Source organism: Chelonia mydas, chromosome 6, assembly GCF_015237465.2.
Source record: "Chelonia mydas isolate rCheMyd1 chromosome 6, rCheMyd1.pri.v2, whole genome shotgun sequence".
NCBI classification, from domain to species: Eukaryota; Metazoa; Chordata; order Testudines; family Cheloniidae; genus Chelonia; species Chelonia mydas.
In genome coordinates this window covers 29,960,676-29,978,394 of record NC_051246.2, presented here as the reverse complement: position 1 = coordinate 29,978,394, position 17,719 = coordinate 29,960,676, and the positions used below count along the sequence as shown (strand labels likewise).

At 43.9% G+C, this 17,719-nt stretch overlaps 1 protein-coding gene across 5 annotated transcripts in view; it reads left to right on the top strand.

Moving 5' to 3' along the window:
• Positions 1-17,719, top strand: part of OSBPL5 (oxysterol binding protein like 5) — a 219,860-nt gene that overhangs the window by 34,861 nt on the left and 167,280 nt on the right. Inside the window, exon 1 of one of the 5 annotated variants that reach the window (XM_037899659.2) lies at positions 3,021-3,095. The exons of the other annotated variants lie outside the window; for them this stretch is intronic. Within the exon in view, the coding sequence (XP_037755587.1) occupies positions 3,033-3,095 (63 nt within the window). The 5' untranslated portion in view covers positions 3,021-3,032. Of the gene's footprint in view, positions 1-3,020; positions 3,096-17,719 lie in introns of those variants that run through there. 5 annotated transcript variants of the gene reach the window in all.

Here is a 17,719-nt window from a genome sequence, read left to right as displayed (position 1 = left end):
CCTGTTTTGAGCAGGGGGTTGGACTAGATGACCTCCTGAGGTCCCTTCCAACCCTGATATTCTATGATTCTATGAACTATACATATACAATGATGGGGTCTAAATTAGCTGTTACCACACAAGAAAGATTTCCTGGAGTCACTGTGGATAGTTCTCTGAAATCATCCACTCAATGTGCAGTGGCAGTCAAAAAAGCGAACAGAATGTTGGGAATCATCAAGAAAGGGATAGATAATAGGACAGAAAATATAATGTTTCCTCTATATAAATCCATGGTACACCCACACCTTGAATACTGTGTGTAGATGTGGTCGCCACATCTCAAAAAAGACATATTGGAATTGGAAAAGATTCAGAAAAGGGCAACAAAAATTATTAAGGGTATAGAATGGCTTCTGTATGAGGAGAGATTAATAAGACGAGGACTTTTCAGCTAGGAAAAGAAGTGACTAAGTGGGGTTTTATAGAGGTCTATAAAATCATGAGTGATACAGAGAAAGTAAATAAGGAAGTGTTATTTACTCCTTCTCATAATACAGGAACAAGGGGCCACCAAATGAAATTAATAGGTAGCAGATTTAAAACAAACACTAGAAAGTATTTTTTCACGCAACGGACTGTCAACCTCTGGAACTCCTTGGCAGAGTGTGTTGTGAAGGCCAATACTATAACGGGGTTCAAAAGGAAGCTAGATAGATTCATGGAAGACAGGTCCATCAATGGCTATTAGCCAGGACGGGCAGGAATGGTGTCCCTGGCCTCTGTTTGCCAGAAGCTGGGATTGGGTGACAGGGCATGGATCACTTGATGATAACCTGTCTGTTCATTCCCTTTGGGGCACCTGCCATTGGCCACTGTCAGAGGACAGGATACTGGGCTTGATGGACCTTTGGTCTGACCCAGTATGGCTGTTCTTACGTTCCTATGTAAGCATATTGTTTGGGCATAAAAATATAATAAAAAGAAAAAGGACCGGAACCGCAATTTAATATTTGTGTTTGTACAGTGAATAGTGCATTTGGACTCTTCCAGGACAGGAGAGCTCAGTGAGTGAAAAAACTATGTTTCAGATGTATAGATCTTAAAGCAGGGGTGGGCAAACTACAGCTTGGGGCCACATCTGGCCCCCCAGATATTTTAATCCCGCCCTCAAATTCCCGCTGGGCAGGGTGCTTCGGGCTGAGACCAAGGGGTTCTGAGGGCGGGAGGGGGATCGAGGGGTTTGGAGGGGCCCAAACGCTGCCCCTGCAGCTCCCATTGGCCAGGAACCGCGGGCAATGGGAGATGCAGGGGCAGTGCCTGAGGACAGGGCAGCGCGCAGAGCCGCCTGGCCGTGCCACCATGTAGGAGCCGGAGGCGGGACATGTAGCTGCTTTTGGGAGCTTCTTGAGGTAAGCACCACCTGGAGCCTGCACCCCTGACCCCCTCCTACACCCCAACCCCCTGCCCCTGCCCTGATCCTCGATCCCCCTCCCACCTTCCGAACCCCTCGGTCCCAGCCTGAAGCACCCTCCTGCTCCCCCAATCCCTCATCCCCAGCCCCACCCCAGAGCCCACACCCCCAGCCAGAGCCCTCACCACTCCCCCCGCACCTCAATCACCTGCCACAGCCTGGAGCCCCCTCCTGCACCCTGAATTCCTCATTTCTGGCCGTACCCCAGAGCTCTCACCCCCTCCCGCACCCCAACCCCCAATTTCATGAGCATTCATCGCCCACCATTCAATTTCCATACCCCGATGTGGCCCTCGGGCCAAAAAGTTTGCCCACCCCATCTTAAAGGTACGAATGAGGAAGAGCTGATTTGTTCCTGCTACCTCCCTTAAAACTGGGGTAAACTGAAGCACTCACATACTATGGTGATGGTCTCGCTATAAGAACCTTGATGGACAGTATGTCCCCTTGTGCTAGAACTGCAACCCTGTTAATTATAGATATCGGCATGAGCCCCAAAGTTTGGGTACAGATCCAAACTTCCTCTGAAGGCTGAGGGTATTTAGCAGTGGTACAGACTGGTCCCTGGTTAATTAGCAGTCCACTTGTGTATTGTCACATCAGCAGCAAGAGGTCCCATATGAAGATGTACTGCAAAACTTGAATTGTCTATTCCCTGCACACATGAAATATGAAGCCATTGAGAATGGAACTCGTAGGGAAATGATTAATGGAAACCTTGGAAATCTGACAGCTATACCACTGAGCCTGTCTGTACTGAGAGATGAAAAGTCTGGCATCAACAGAGCTATACTCTACTAGGAAGCTTGAAAGAGCATTGCTTCCCCTGCTTTTCTCTGTCTTCCTCTTCCTTATTTGCAGCTCTCAGTGTTACCATAGGATGGATCAAGGAAACACAGACAGCTGGTGAATTGCTGAGTGAAGAGTAGTTTCTCCATGATATCTGGAGGAGCATCTTTGTTAAACGAGATGTACTTTAAGGGTTCAGAAATGTTGAAATGCATTAAGTAGTGATATCAAAAATACTTGATTTTTTTTCTCTCGTGAGAAGTAAGTGTTTGGAGCCTGCTATTGCTGTGGAGAGCTTTGAATACACCTTTGATAATCCTCAGGTGCCGGACATCATATTAAATCCAAGCTGCCCATGTGGTTCCCGACCAGAATGCTTTTCCTGTGTACTCCTCATGTTGTTCAGGAATGCTTAAACTTCCAGCCCAGGGGCTGTTGCCAGTAGCACATTGTGATGCCACACAGGAAATCTGAGCACAGGAGCGATGCTGAGACTTCTGTTTCCCATCTGGGCAGCAGCTGGCAAAACTACAGATGAGACTCTTTCCATTTCTTGGAGTGGGGGCCATTTTGCAGCATGCTCACCCCATGTCTTCCTAATAGCCGATCTTGGAAGTACCTTAGCAGCAGGCGGGTAAGTTTGTTAGGATGCAGGAGATGGAGAGGACAAAGCCTTATTCAGGGGGAAACGAAGTTCCTGAATAATAGGGATGGTGAATTAAATTCCCACTCCTCTTGTTCTTTAAGAGCTAGTTGTTTGACCCTTCCTCTCTTTCAGGCACACTTACTCATGCAAGCAATCCCCCTGAAGCTAACGGAACCACTCATGCGAACAAGTTGTCCACCAGTGTTCGTAAGTATTGCACAGTCAAGTCCTAAAACATCAGGGGCTGGGATTTGTGGTTTCTGCTGCTTCAGGGGTGAGGGAGGGGATACACTGCATTGCTCAGTATTCGCTCCTCCAGCCAATTAAGCAGCAGAATTCACTGGAAGGAGCCCCATTCAGGGTAGGTCTACTCTAAAAACTTAAGTTGACCTATGTTAGGTCAACATACAGCCATTGCGGTAATTCCTTTGGAGGTGCATGTCCTCCGTCGGTCGGCAGCGTGTCCCCTCACCAGAAGCACTTCCATTGACGTAAGGGGACAGTGTGGGAAGCTGAGAGCCCAGTCTCTGCTCTGCTAGCAGCTCCCTGGCTGGGTGCCCGGCTGCCCCACAGGCTTCTGGGATCCCGGCTGGCTGTTTCCCCCCACCCTAGCCCCCACAGCTCCCCGCCAGGAGCTGGGTCCAGTCACCCAGCTCTCCAGTGGAACAGGGGGCCAGCTAGGTTCTGGGCTTTCTTGTCAATTTCATGCTCCACTGGAGCCATGAAACTGACAAGAGAGCTAACAGCCAATGGAAGTAACTCTATCTACAGAAACTGCTTCGGGCCCCACGCCTCTCATGGAGATGGAGTTATTATGTTGGGGTAGTAGGGCACTTACACTGGCGGGACAAGACTGAAGCGTAGACTGACATAATTAGGTTGACATAAGGCAGCTTACGTCAACCTCACTGTGTAGTGTAGACCAGGCCTCAGTCTTTCTCAGATGATAGCTGCAACATGGGGTCTTGAAGGTAGATGTTAAAATTCAAAATATTTTGCCATAACAAGGTGCACAATTCTTGCAAAAGAAAAACTGGGGGGGATGGGGAGAAGGTGGACAGAGAAATTGGGGCTCCTTGCCCAAAGAACAGTTTCCATAATGGTTTGGATTGTGAAGAGAAGTAAATAGAAAAGACCCTGAGGATGCCAACGCTGAACAAAACAGTTCATCTACCGAAGTAAAGGGGAGACATGAGTTTTCCCTGCCCCCTTACATATTTTATTTTACCGCTAGCATAAAGAAAAGTGATCGGCCACTGTTTCCATTTCTTGTGCTTCATTTCCATTCATTACACTTGGCTGCATAATCCAGTCAGTGCCTCAGAATGAGGTGGGGATGGTTTTCAAGAACCAGCCCTTAGCATCTCTAGATAAGCAGAAGCTTCCTCTGCGGCATCTAAGACTGAGCCATTTACTCAGAAAGTGAGGTCATTTGACGTGAGCCCAGCGTCTTTCGAGAATAGCATTTTAGCAAAGAAAATAATTTTTACTTGAGGCTTTATCAACATTTCTTCTTTGTGTGTATGTGAGGTGGAGGTGGGGGGGGGGCGCAAGGGGAAGAGCAGAAGCCTCAAAAGAAGCTCACAAATTTCTGAGTTGAAATAGCATTGAACATCAGAGAAGCTGTGTTCAGATAAACTCCCCAAAAGTTTGGATATTTAACCTAACCTGAAAAATCAGGGCCTGAGCTTGCTCCCAATTGAAATCAATGGCAAAATTTCCACTGAAATCAACAGCAGCAGGATCAAGTGCTTTGGCTCTGGATGCCCAATTAACGGTGTACAAAATGCCACTGCTAGGAATTCGTCTGGTGATGGCACCTTACTGAAGTTCTGGCTCATTTACATTTGGCTGGCAGAGAGTCAGATCCTGAATGCACCATAAGATGACTATCTTGCTCTACTAAGTTCTTCTGGATCCTGATCAAAATTCTCCCTTGTGCAAGCTGCAGCCATTTGAAAGCTGCCCCTTGGTCTTACCACCACTACACAGATGAAGTAAAATGCTCCCTTTTCATCTTTTAAATCAACACCACACAAGGCTCACCCATGTTCTCCTTCTTCCCTCCTGCCCCCTCCCCTTCATTAGCTTGGTTCTGCAGACTCTAGTTTGTATTGTGCCATTGGAATTTTTAAACTGAACTCCCCACAGCAGTCAATGAGGAGTGTGGCTTAAAAATCAATGACCCAATATAGCCCAAAGTAAAACTATTGTACATCTTTCCTAAATCACCTGGGGATCAGAGTCTTACAGAGGTTGAGGGAAGTAATTGCTATCATTCAGGGGATGGTTTGTGGGGGGAAATCTGCTGTGCTCAGTTTAAAAGAACAGCCATTGTGAACTGGAGCTGTCCATGTTCTGAAACACAGTTTGCTTTGCACTACTTCGTGAGTTTTGGTTTGATCTGTCTTGACATAGCTAAGTGGCTCGTACCTAAATACCCATAAAAATGCTCACTTGTCTTATGCTTGTTATTGGTTTATGGAACTGCTACTGATCATCGAAGGAAAAAGCGTTGCATACTCAGTTATTTGCCTGCTTGATTTATGCTCATTTACCAGGCTAGGCAGCATACATACTATACACATAGAATCATAGAATATCAGGGTTGGAAGGGACCTCAGGAGATCATCTGGTCCAACCCTCTGCTCAAAGCAGGCACAATTCCCCCCCGATGGCCCTCTCAAGGATTGAACTCACAACCCTGGGTTTAGCAGGCCAATGCTCAAACCACCAAGCTATCCCTGCCCCACATACTATACCGCAGAGAAACATACTAATATCGGTGTGTAATAAGAGACAAAGATCAAATATCAGCATTTTGCAATGGCTTCTTGGAATGCATGGCTTAATCAGTTTTTGGAAGAAGACATTACATTAGGAAACATGATTTTCAAAGACTTGAGAGTTTTGAGTTTACATCCAGTCTAATGGAATATTCAAGGGGAAGTTTCAGTGCCATTCTAATCCTTTCCATTTCATTCTGTATATTTGTTTTTGTTTATTTTCTGCCATGCAGTTGTCAGTTTCAGCGACTTAACAGAGCTCTACTGACATAGATTACTGTTAGTATAGGGGATTATTACTGTTATTTATTTATATTGTGGTAGTGCCTAGAGGCCCTGCTCTGGAATCAAAACTTCATTGTACAAGGTACTGTACACACCTAGTAAAAAAAAGACAGCCCTTGCCCTAAAGAGCTTACAATCTTAGCACGTGATGAGAGACAACAGGTGAATAACACAAACAAATGGAGGGAAGGAGCAAGGTGACCCAGAAACATTCATGGTGAATAGAATAAGCAGCAGTCGCAGCACACCACCTCTCTAGCTATAAAGTGAAAAAGGCTTGTGACTAGCAGAGAAATGGAATATAATTTCTAGGAAATGTTTTTTTCCAGGTGAAACGGCCTTCAGCAGAATGTTTGCCTTTTGATGACTGTTTACAGTGCTTTTTCAGTTTAGAAAGTCTTTTTAGCTACTTTTTGCAAAGCCCGAGCCAAAAGACTCCCAGCAAAAGCGGGAGGGTTGGCAACCCTAATTGCCAACCTGGTATAGGGGAAGTGTCCTAGGAGGGAGGGAGCATAACAGGATAAGAAGAGGGTGGAGTGGAGCTCTCCTATGGCAGTTCTCAACTGGTGTGGACCATAGCCAGCTGTTGTAAGTTAGAACAGCACCTAGGCTACTCTAACTCACCTCAGTGCCAAATGTGAGAGCTTGGACAGCTTGAGAATCAGGGAGCTACAACAGGCTCCCTCGTGTCCCCAACTCTCTGCACCAAAGATATCCCAGTGCAGTTGATAATCAGGCCCCTGAGCTGGATTGATAGGGAAAAGATGGCCCTAGGCAGAGACATATGTAGCATGTAATGTGTTACGTATACAGCTCTGGAGGCCAAATGTCCCCTTCTATATGTTTTAGAGTCACTGAATGATTTGATATGATTTTTTTCTAAAGATTATCCTTAGTTAAACTATTACAATGTATTTTTATGACTCTTTGCGCCTTTGGCGTCCACATCTAATGGCTGGGTAAGAGTCACTGCTTTCAAAAATTAACTCCCACTTAAAGCACGATGCTAACAGCAGCCCTATAAGCTTGTAGCCTACTTACATTTTCATTGTGTTTATCCTTCAAAAACACTTGAGGGTAAATGCATTAACCCAGGTCTGTATTTGTAGGCGTATATGGATACAGTATTTTTTTCAGATTTTTAGTAGCTAATGTTTGGCTAATAAAATAACACTGAGCATTGCTATTGCATTTTTATCAGTCGCTGATTTATTCAGTGCCTCTTTCACTTTGTTCATGAAGGAATTTGATTCTTAGAACCTGCACAAACAACTGCAGCTCTTTAGCACATGCTTCAATTGGTGCGTTCTCCATCAAGTCCTGTTCTCCGAAGCTCCTGATCTGTTTGAGTCCATATCTAATTCCAAAAGAAGAGCAACACGTCAAGGATTCTGGGTAGGGCTGTCGATTAATCGCAGTTAACTCCTGTGATTAACTCAAAAAACTTAATCGTGATTAATCGCAGTTTTAATCGCACTATTAAACAATAGAATACCAATTGAAATTTATTAAATATTTTGGGATGTTTTTCTACATTTTCAAATATATTGATTTAAAGGACAACACAGAACACAAAGTGTACAGTGCTCGCTTCATATCATTATTGTTATTGCAGATATTTGCACTGTAAAAATTATAAACCAAAGAAATAATATTTTTAAATTCACCGCATAGACGTACTGTAGTGCAATCTCTTTATCATGAAAGTGCAACTTACAGATGTAGACTTTTTTTTTGTTACGTAACTGCACTCAAAAACAAAACAATGTAAAACTTTAGAGCCTACAAATCCACTCAGTCCTATTTCTTGTTCAGCCAGTCGCTAAGAGAAACAAGTTTGTTTACTTTTATGGGAGATAATGCCGCCCGCTTCTTATTTACAATGTCACTTGAAAGTGAGAACAGACTTTCGCATGGCACTTTTGTAGCTGGCATTGAAAGGTATTTATGCACCAGATATGCTAAACATTCATATGCCCCTTCATGCTTCCATGTGATGATGCTCGTTAAAAAATAATGTGTCAATTAAATTTGTGACTGAACTCTTTGGGGGGAGAATTGTATGTCTCCTGTTCTGTTTTACATGCATTCTGCCATATATTTCATGTTATAGCTGTCTTTAGTGATGACCCAGCACATGTTGTTCGTTTTAAGAACGCTTTCACTGCAGATTTAATGAAATGCAAAGCAGGTACCAATGTGATATTTTTAAAGATAGCTACATCACTCCACCCAAGGTTTAAGAATCTAAAGTGCCTTCCAAAATCTGAGGGGATGAGGTGTGAATCATGCTTTCAGAAGTCTTAAAGAGCAACATTCCGATGTGGAAACTACAGAACCTGAACCACCAAAAAAGAAAATCAACATTCTGCTGGTGGCATCTGACTCGGATGATGAAAATGAACATGTGGTGGTCCACACTGCTTAGGATCATTATCAAGTGGAACCCATCATCAGCATGGACGCATGTCCTCTGGAATGGTGGTTGAAGCATGAAGGAACATATGAATCTTTAACGCATCTGACAAGTAAATATCTTGCGACACTGGATACAACAGTGCCATGCGAATGCCTGTTCTCACTTTCAGGTGACATTGTAAACAAGAAGTGGGCAGCATTATCTCCTGCAAATGTAAACATACTTGTTTGTGTGAGCGATTGGCTGAACAAGAAATAGGACTGAGTGGACTTGTAGACTCTAAAGCGGGGTGGGCAAACTTTTTGGCCCAAGGGCCATATCTGGGTATAGAAATTGAATGGCGGGCCATGAATGCTCATGAAATTGGGGGTTGGGGTATGGGAGGGGGTGAGGGCTCTGGCTGGGAGTGTGGGCTCTGGGGTAGGGCTGGAGATGAGGGATTGGGGGTGCAGGAGGGTGCTTCAGGCTGGTTCCCGGCCAGTGGGAGCTGCGGGGGAGTGTTTGGGGCGGGGACAGCGTGCAGAGCCCCTTGGCTGCCCCACGTGTAGGAGACGGATGGGGGACATGCCATTGCTTCCGGGAACCGTGAGGAGCGGGTCAAGACCCCGCCCCCGCTCACCAGCAGGAGCTCGAGGGTGGGATTAAAACATCTGGAGGGCTGGATGTGGCCCCTGGGCCGTAGTTTGCCCACCCTTGCTCTAAAGTTTTACATTGTTTTATTTTTGAATGCAGTACATAATTCTATATTTGTAAGTTCATCTTTGATGAAAAAGAGATGCCACTACAGCACTTGTATTAGATGAATTGAAAAATACTATTTCTTTTGTTTTTAGAGTGCAAATATTTGTCATAAAAATAAATATAAAGTGAGCACTGTACTCTTTGTACTCTGTATTGTAACTGAAATCAATACATTTGAAAATGTAGAAAACATCCAAAAATATTTAAATAAATGATATTCTATTATTAAATATTATTTCTAATATTTAAATAAATGGTATTCGATTAATCGTGATTAATTTTTTTATTGCACGTTTAATCATGATTAAATTTTTTAATTGCTTGACAGCCCTAATTCTGGGATTCCATATGATTCCCTTAGACAATGGGACCCAAAGGCTTGGAATCTTGTATATTAGAAGTATTCTTATTTACCAGTCACCAAACACGAGAGGCAGGTTGTGTTTATTTTAAACAGTATGGACATGTTTCTACTAGTCTCAGGGAGCATCTCTGGTGAAGGCTGTCTGAGCATTTTGTACTCTAGAAGTTATCACTTCCTCACTTACATTATCCTTTGCAATTCCAAATCCTTAAAAAAAATTCCATGCCACATACTTAAACCCCATTCCCTGTTAGCAGCTTTGACTTCTGAGGTGGCTGTGTTATCAACAATGAGAAAATAATTATAAAAATTAGGGTCAATGCCCTTTTTAAGAGCTAGCAGATACACTTCATTTCACGGGCTGCTACATGGTACATTGATTTCCTACTGCCCCGGCGGCCTTGTTTGTGAGGCTTCCATAGACTTCAGTGGTTTGGAGTCATGGAATTAAACAGAATAAAGCCACCTCTAACTTTTATCAGGGTCTTGTACTAGTACTTGTACTTGTCTCCTTTGCTGAGTGCTCAGTTACCAATAGAACTAGAAAAGTGCTGCGTGCATGCAGCCAATCTGTCTCTTCTATATGGCTGACAAAATGAAAGTCTTGTATATGTAGGTGCTTATCTAGACTTTCAGAGCTGGAACCTTCTTTATCAATATTACAGATATAGAAGCTTCAGTCATAGGTGGCCTCATGTCTAGCTAGCTAAACTCTTTTACCTCACAATTCTCTCTCCATTTCTCTCTCATGATTTATGGAGAAGTATGTGATAGAGTGCTCTGCTCACTGCTCGATGGCACCTCCTCCTGGCTGTTCTGGGGATTAGCGCTGCCAGGCCAACACCCCTTCCTGTGGCTGCATGCCATCTCTCTCTCTGTGTGTCTACAGCCCCTCTCTCCCTCCAAGAACTGCTGCTTCCTCTTCGTGACTCGGCCATCCAGCCAGGCCACTAAGTGGTTTCCTCTTCCAGGGTGGTCTTCCAAGGTTTCTCTCCACAAGCAGCATTAGGCAGTTCTCAAACCCACTGTCCTGACAGTATTGCTCCAGCAGTGACTCCAACAGTCTTCATATCCACTGCCCTTAGCAATGCCACAGTGCAGTGGAACCCAGGCCGACCCTCTATTCTGGGTTCCAGTCCAGGGCCCTTTAGTGAACAGTTAAGGACTGCATCTATACCAACCTGACTGCTCTGACCCCTGGACTCCTTCCTACCATGCTTCTTTTCCCCTTACCTCTGTGTGTGAAACTGCCAGCTTTCTCCCTGCTACACGCTGTTGCCGGCCTTCTGGCTTTATAGAAGCCCTGCCTGTCGCCTCAAAGGTGAACTTTCTTCTAATTAGCTCTGTCCACACAGCCTAAATCTCCCCCATTTGCAGCTTAATTGGCTGATCATGCCCTCTTGGCCTAATTCAGCTCTTGCAGGGCCGGTGTGGAGAGTACAGCCCATCACAAAGTATACTATTGAGCTCTGCTAGGGTGGGATTTTGGGAATTCCGACAAACAATTAGCATCTTCAGACTTCTTGTACATCATGCATATGTTTGTGCACATATCTTTGTTTTTGCAGTAGTTCTTCACATGACTTTTCTAACGTACAAGCATAACCAGAAAGCATTGAAATACGATTTGGCACTTGCCTCAGAGGGTCAGGAGTCTGTGGGAGGAGGAGAATGGTATTTACTTGAATGATTTCCAGCAACTTTACAGTGGAATTATGCTGCAGTAAAATGAGTCACAGCCACAGATACTATATACTAACAGTTTCAGGTTGTTAGGATAGTGTTCCCAGGTTGCATTAGAATAGCTGTCTTACACAGGCGGATTACAGTTTTGTGGGGTCCTGGGCCAGAGCAAGCGGGGGCCCCTCCTTACCCCTTCTGCCTGCAGTCCCCCCAGTGCTCCTGCCGAGGAAATGGGGTGGGGGCACGGGGGCTTACCCTACCCCCACACCCGGGACTCCTGCTGGGGAGCAGGGTCGGGCTGTGGGGGCTTGCCCTTCTCTGCCTAGCTGCTGCTCCCGCCAGGGAGTGGGGTCAGGGCGTGGGGGCTTGCCCTGCTCCCAGGCAGGAGTGCCGGGCGGGCGGAGCAGGTCAGAGTGCCCATTTTTCCAGACCCCCCTCCAATTGGCTGTGGCTCCTGGGCATGGGCCCCGTTGCCCCAGTGGCTAATCCGCCACTGCTGGCTTAGACCTTGTACGTATTAGTAAGCTATTGCATTTTGTGTTTTGATTCCCCCTCCCTAAATAATGTTTCTTTTTAGTTTCACGGAGAATGTGAATGGTGAAATGATGCTGAAAGGAATCTTGTTGAAGGATGCATAAAAGAGTAGGAGGCAGTTCAGAGGGTGATGAACTTCAGAGGCCATTTGAAACTTGACTTTAAAGGAAAGATGCACTCTCCTTTTGTGTGGTTGTTCAGTGCTATTTTGGTCCAATGGCGAGAAATATTCACTGTCCGGTACAACTCTGTATTGGAATGCAAAGTTGTGGATTTTTTGGTTTTTTTTTCTGGACTTGGCATTTTTTTTAGTGGTTTCTATTCTGAATAGAAAGAGTCATTGGGTTGGGGACAGGATGGATCAGGAGGCTGCTAAACGTCTTTAATTTCTAGATCATTAATTTAAATCACAACCCAGTTTAGTAGGGACCACAAAGAACCATACTTTGGCTGCTTGCTGGCCAGCATTCAATGAACTGGTATCCTCAGGCTACTGCCTAGATGCCAGGTATCCACATCACACAGACCACCAGCAAAATTGGCACTGATTGGTACTGCTGGCAAGCATCACGAAAAACATGATTAATTTGTGACACAGGGCCTGCAGGGCAGGCATTCGGAAGGGAGAGGGTGGATTCCAGAGGGCCTACACACAATAAAAAGAGACTCCGGTAGCTGTCTCCGGACACAGGCCAGGAATTGGAAACTACTTATCTCTTTGGTGCAGAGACTGTCACTGACAATATATTTGTACAGATTCTGCTATCATCAGGCCTTGACTGGCTCACTTGTAGTCACTACTGTAATGTAAAAGTTAAATAATAATAATAATAATATTTCCATCCTTTTCCAACTCCAGTTTCAAAATCACAGGGCTTTGGGGGTTTTACTGTTTAAATGCAACAAGTTTTATTTTTGTTATGCAGTGAGGTTGTTGGAGCTTTACAGCAGGATGGAGACACATTGGTTTTGACAGTCACTTGCACCTCCATGCATTTGTTTAATAAGATGGCGGCTGTCAGGATGCAGGAACATTGAAGTGGCAGCAGAGTGGGGATGGAAAAAATGATCAGTGGGTGAGCATCGAGCGATCCAGGGATGCAGGTGGGGGTGTGGTGTCTCCTTCCCAGCAGAGCCAATAGAATTCTATGTTCCCCACTTTCTCCTTTCAGATATCTCTCTCAGGCCTCTCCAGCCTTCAGCATCTGGTGCTGAGTACCTCAGTATCTTTTAACCCCTGGCTGGCTCCCTGCATTGTCTCTGTTCTCCTTGCTTGCAGCAGGTCTAGGCTCACTAGCTTTAGTCCACACTCCCTCCCCTTCCCACAGAGCTGCAGATTGTTAAATGGCCTTCTGGGTGAAAAAAACAAAAGGGTACTTACACCTACAGGCCCCAAACCTGTCCCTGGCAATTGTGGGGACTGTGATTAAACCACAGGAAAAATCACCATGACAAGTTTTCAACTCTAGGGACATAGCTTTCCATTTTCTAGGTTTTTTTGCACTGTAAAGGGCCAGAATTTATCCTTTCTCTTCAGTTAAAGTTGAGATTTTGGGGGAGAATGTTTCCACCTCAGTTAGATACTGACCTTACATTGATCTACCGCACAACCTTGATTCTGATGCACATGGGTGTCAGCAAGAGTTTCAGAAATATCTATGTGCAGGAAAAATGTCAATTTCTTGTAGACTTTTATCCAGTAATCAGGTGTGTGTCACCGTGGAAACTTTCCAGATTTTTCATTGAGCAAAAGGAGGGTAGGTTTATTGAAATGCAGGCACTGAGGTAGAAATGGATATACTGTTAATATGTATGTTTCCACAGTTCACCACATTTCTGTTTCATTGAGGTTTCTCTTGTCAAATATTAGTAATATCCCAGCTATTTGTTAAGCAAGCAAAGAAATCCTGACTTCAGTTTTCACTGCCAATACTTAATTTTACACAGGCCTTTTGTGAGAGAAGTTTAGATATCAGTGATATCATTTCAGATGGCTCTTAAATACCACCCCTACAATTCCACTGCGACTGCTTTCATGCTGTTTAAATCTGTCTCAGAGCTGTTAATGCGGTGGTCTATTTCAAAATTGCAGAGAGAAGCACAAGCTCATCAGAAAATGTATATGGCGATAATTTCAGCAAAAGCTGTCAGTGTACAGAGAGAGAGATGTTTTAAATGTCTTATCAAATTAGTAATAACTATCAGGGATTCTCTACCATGCTTCCCAAAGGAACAGATCTTTCCTAAATGAGGCAATAAAGTGCAGCACCTTCTGCACTGATCTAATGCAGACCTTTCTCGTTGTCCTATTAGTTAACTATTAAGCCTACAAGTCATGTTTTACATGCTTTCTGCTTGGAAACTGGCAAGACGTCTGAAGCAGAGATGGGCAAACGTGATCAGGATTTATAGTAAGTGTCTACTGCAGATTTCAGATACGCTGGATAGAATGAATTGTGATTTCCCTGCTGTAGAAGTGGGATAAACCAGGAATATTTCCAGATACAATACAGTAAATAAACACTGAAATGCCAAAATATTTCGGAGAATGGACGTGTTTAAAAAGAAACAGTGAATACTAAAATGGTATCATAGCTCAACTCATTAAAGGCTATAAGATGGTTTTGCTACAAGCCCTGAGCAAAGGGCAGCACTGCAAGAACAGACTGGAACCGTATTGTGGTTCCTTGATTTCCCCCTATGCTCTGGAAAGGAAGACCTATACTTGGCCTAGATCACTTCCCCCAAGTGCCCTGGCTCAGCAGCAGTGTTAGCTGACATGTTGGGGAAGGAGGGAGCCAGATTCAAGGCTATACACCAGTGGTAGGCAACTTGCGGCCCGTCAGGGTAATCCGCTGGCGGGCTGCCAGACAGTTTGTTTCCATTTGCACGGCCACCCACAGCTCCCAGTGGCTGCGGTTCACAGTTCCTGGCCAACGGGAGTTGCAGGAAGCAGCGGCCAGCACGTCCCTGCGGCCCGCGCTGCTTCCCGCAGCTCCCATTGGAGAACCGCAGCCACTGGAAGCTGTGGGCATCCGTGCAAACGTAAACAAACTGTCTGGCGGCCTGCCAGCGGATTACCCTGATGGGCCGCAGGTTGCCTACCACTGCCACACGCATTCGCCATTCATCTATGTGAGAGAATTGGCAGCTTTGCAGCAGCTGCCGTCTCCCTTGTACTATTACCTGTGATGCAGGTCGTGAGTGCAGAATGGGCCACACCCCCTGCCGACCCAAACACTTGTGAAGGTTTAGGGCCCGATCCCATGCTCATTGGAGTCTATGAGAGTCGTTGCATTGAGTTCAATGGGTGTAGGATCAGGACTTTAAATATTACCAGGAAAAAGGTGAAATGAAAGGAATTTTACCAATCAAGACCTGAGTGCAGCAATCTGTTTTCCCTTGCTATGGTAGACATTATTATAGCAGCCCACTGAGCTGCTTTGCCAGCACTGTTTGAGGCAGGTAAAACTCAGAACCCTGAATGGTGAACTTAGTAGGTAACTAAAGGAACTGATTTTCAGCTACAGTGTTTTGTTTTAAAATACGCTAATTTGCAATTAAATCTACATGTTTTTATGTTTTCTGCTCATTATTTGTGACCATATACAGTTTTTCTTGTTAACTAGCTACTGTAAAGGATTTTGAAGGGCCACAATAGAACGTTTTATTTTTATTTCTATCCATTGTCCTTAATTTTAAAGGCATTTTAGTCCCTTTTCAGTATAGTGGGCCTGATTCTCACTTACACTGAGACCACTTTGTACTACTCTGGCTGTGCAAAGGGGCCTTAAGGTTGGGAGGAAATTTCCTTTACATTCACTTTAAGTCCTCTTTGCACTGCCAGAGTGGCATAAAGCATCCTTAGTGTATATGAGAATTAGGCCTCATAGATTTTCTTTATCTGTTAAGGCGGGAAATACGATCATTGCTGTTATACTGTACTTAAAATTAGAGCAGTTGTCAAAAATGTTCATAAAAAAATTACCCTTGCTCTAAATCTTAATGGTCACCTTTAAAAAAATAAAATGTGGACATTTTTACATTAAAAATAACCCATGTGGATGTGCTTTGTTTCTCTGTTGCATTTATCCATGTTCAGCTGATCTGACTGTCTTTCTTTTTCTGGTGATGGGGTTGATCTGTATGCTGTCAGGTCCATGGCTCATGCAGGTGCTCTGGGGATGGCTTAAGGCTTTTCACGCTGGTTTCTGGTTGCCGTCTCAGTCTTGTCAGCATGTTTTATTCCCTCTGGACGTACCCAGGAATGCAAATGCCAGACTTGCTCCCTGAACAAGTTTGTAGCAGCTGCCAAAGCCTTGAGCCTTGTGCGCAAGTAAATGCTCTCCTCACCCATTTATAGCAAGCCAAACGTTACCGCTCTCCAAATGCCTCCTCCTGAAAAGCACAATTAGCATGCAGAAGGGCTCAGTGATATTTCATTGTATAGGGTTTTTTCCCTGGAGTTTTGTTTCCAGCACAACAGTATTTTAATTGAATTTCTTTTAATATATAAAGACTGCTTACTCTTTTTCTTACAGGCCCAGTTACAATAGCAAATACTGTCCTGCCAACACCAAGCACTCAAAAAATTATGAGATTGTCATAAATATCCGAGGATTTTTTAAAAAAAGAATAAATAGATTTTTCATTTTCCTTCTGGTTTCTGAGTCTTTAGGGCTCATTCAGTTCACTTTTCTGGCTTTTCTGTGCAAACGTTAGGCCTATAAAATTACCTTTTCTTTTAAATGAAAGCTGAGGTGCTTATCTAATCACGTGACTCCATGAACCGTGGCCTTAAGAAGAACATCAGATTTCATGCGCCTCGCAATAAAATCATGAGAGTCAACAATGCTGTAAATGTATAACAGTACTGACCCTTATATTACATTTCAACACCCCAATCTCAGAATACTTTTAACCAGGAAAAACAAGAGACTAGATCGTTAAAGCAGGACACCTAAACGCAGACCAACATCCATATTTCTTTAAATAGAAGCAGCCCGGTTTTCGGAAGTGCTGAGCTCTTGCAATTCCCATTGAAGTCAATAGGAGCTTTGAAAATCAGGCCACTTTTATTTAGGTGGGTTTAGAATCCTAGATTGTAGCATCTAGCTTTGCCATTTTGACTGTGATATCTTTTCATTCCAGGTTCTTGACAAACTACAGTCTTCAAGGCTATATTCATTCAAGACTCAATCTTTGCACCCCTTGAAGTAAATAGTGAAAATCCCATTTGATTTCAGTGGTCCAGGATCAGGTCTTTACTATAGATTTTGATTTACTGACTGATCAAAAGTCCAGTGAAGTAAATGAAAAGACTCCTATTGACTTCGGTAGTTTTCGGATCATTTCCATAGACCGTTCTCTCTTGATGACTTAAATAGTTTATAAAAAAAGAAAATCATCTTTAAATTTACCATAGTCCCTCATTATTTTTAAAGGTCACTTTATTACAGTACTCAACAATGTCATTCATTAAGATGGGAAATAGGTTGTTGACTGGTGTATAATCTATGGTGCTTATTCGGTGAAGGGAGGTAACTGGAGTAGTTTAGTTGTATAATTGTGTTTTTAAAGTGTGGCAGGGAGCACCAGGAACAAAAAATAGGCACTCTGCCTAGTGCAATGCATGTACAAACTGGAGGGAAATAAAATAAAACTAAATAAAATTAAAGCCATAGACTTTTCCAGCCAACACAACAGTACGCATCATAATACATGAGATAGACGAGACTAAAAGTAAATCAAAGCCTCTATAATGACTTGGGAAAGAGAGCGGAGGGTTGAACATACTCGTGATCCTGGGCCTTGATGGAGCAGAAACTGAAGGTAAGAAAGTACCCTTCAGAAAGGAGTTTAGGAAGAAAGTACTTTAGGCAAAGACCAGACTGTTGCAGAGACCAGTGGACAGCCCTTGATGAGGTTCCTGTGCATTGTCTACAATCAATTATTCATTCCATTCTGTTTTTTTTGTGGTCCAAATCTAAAACCCATTCATATCACTGGGTGTCGTTCT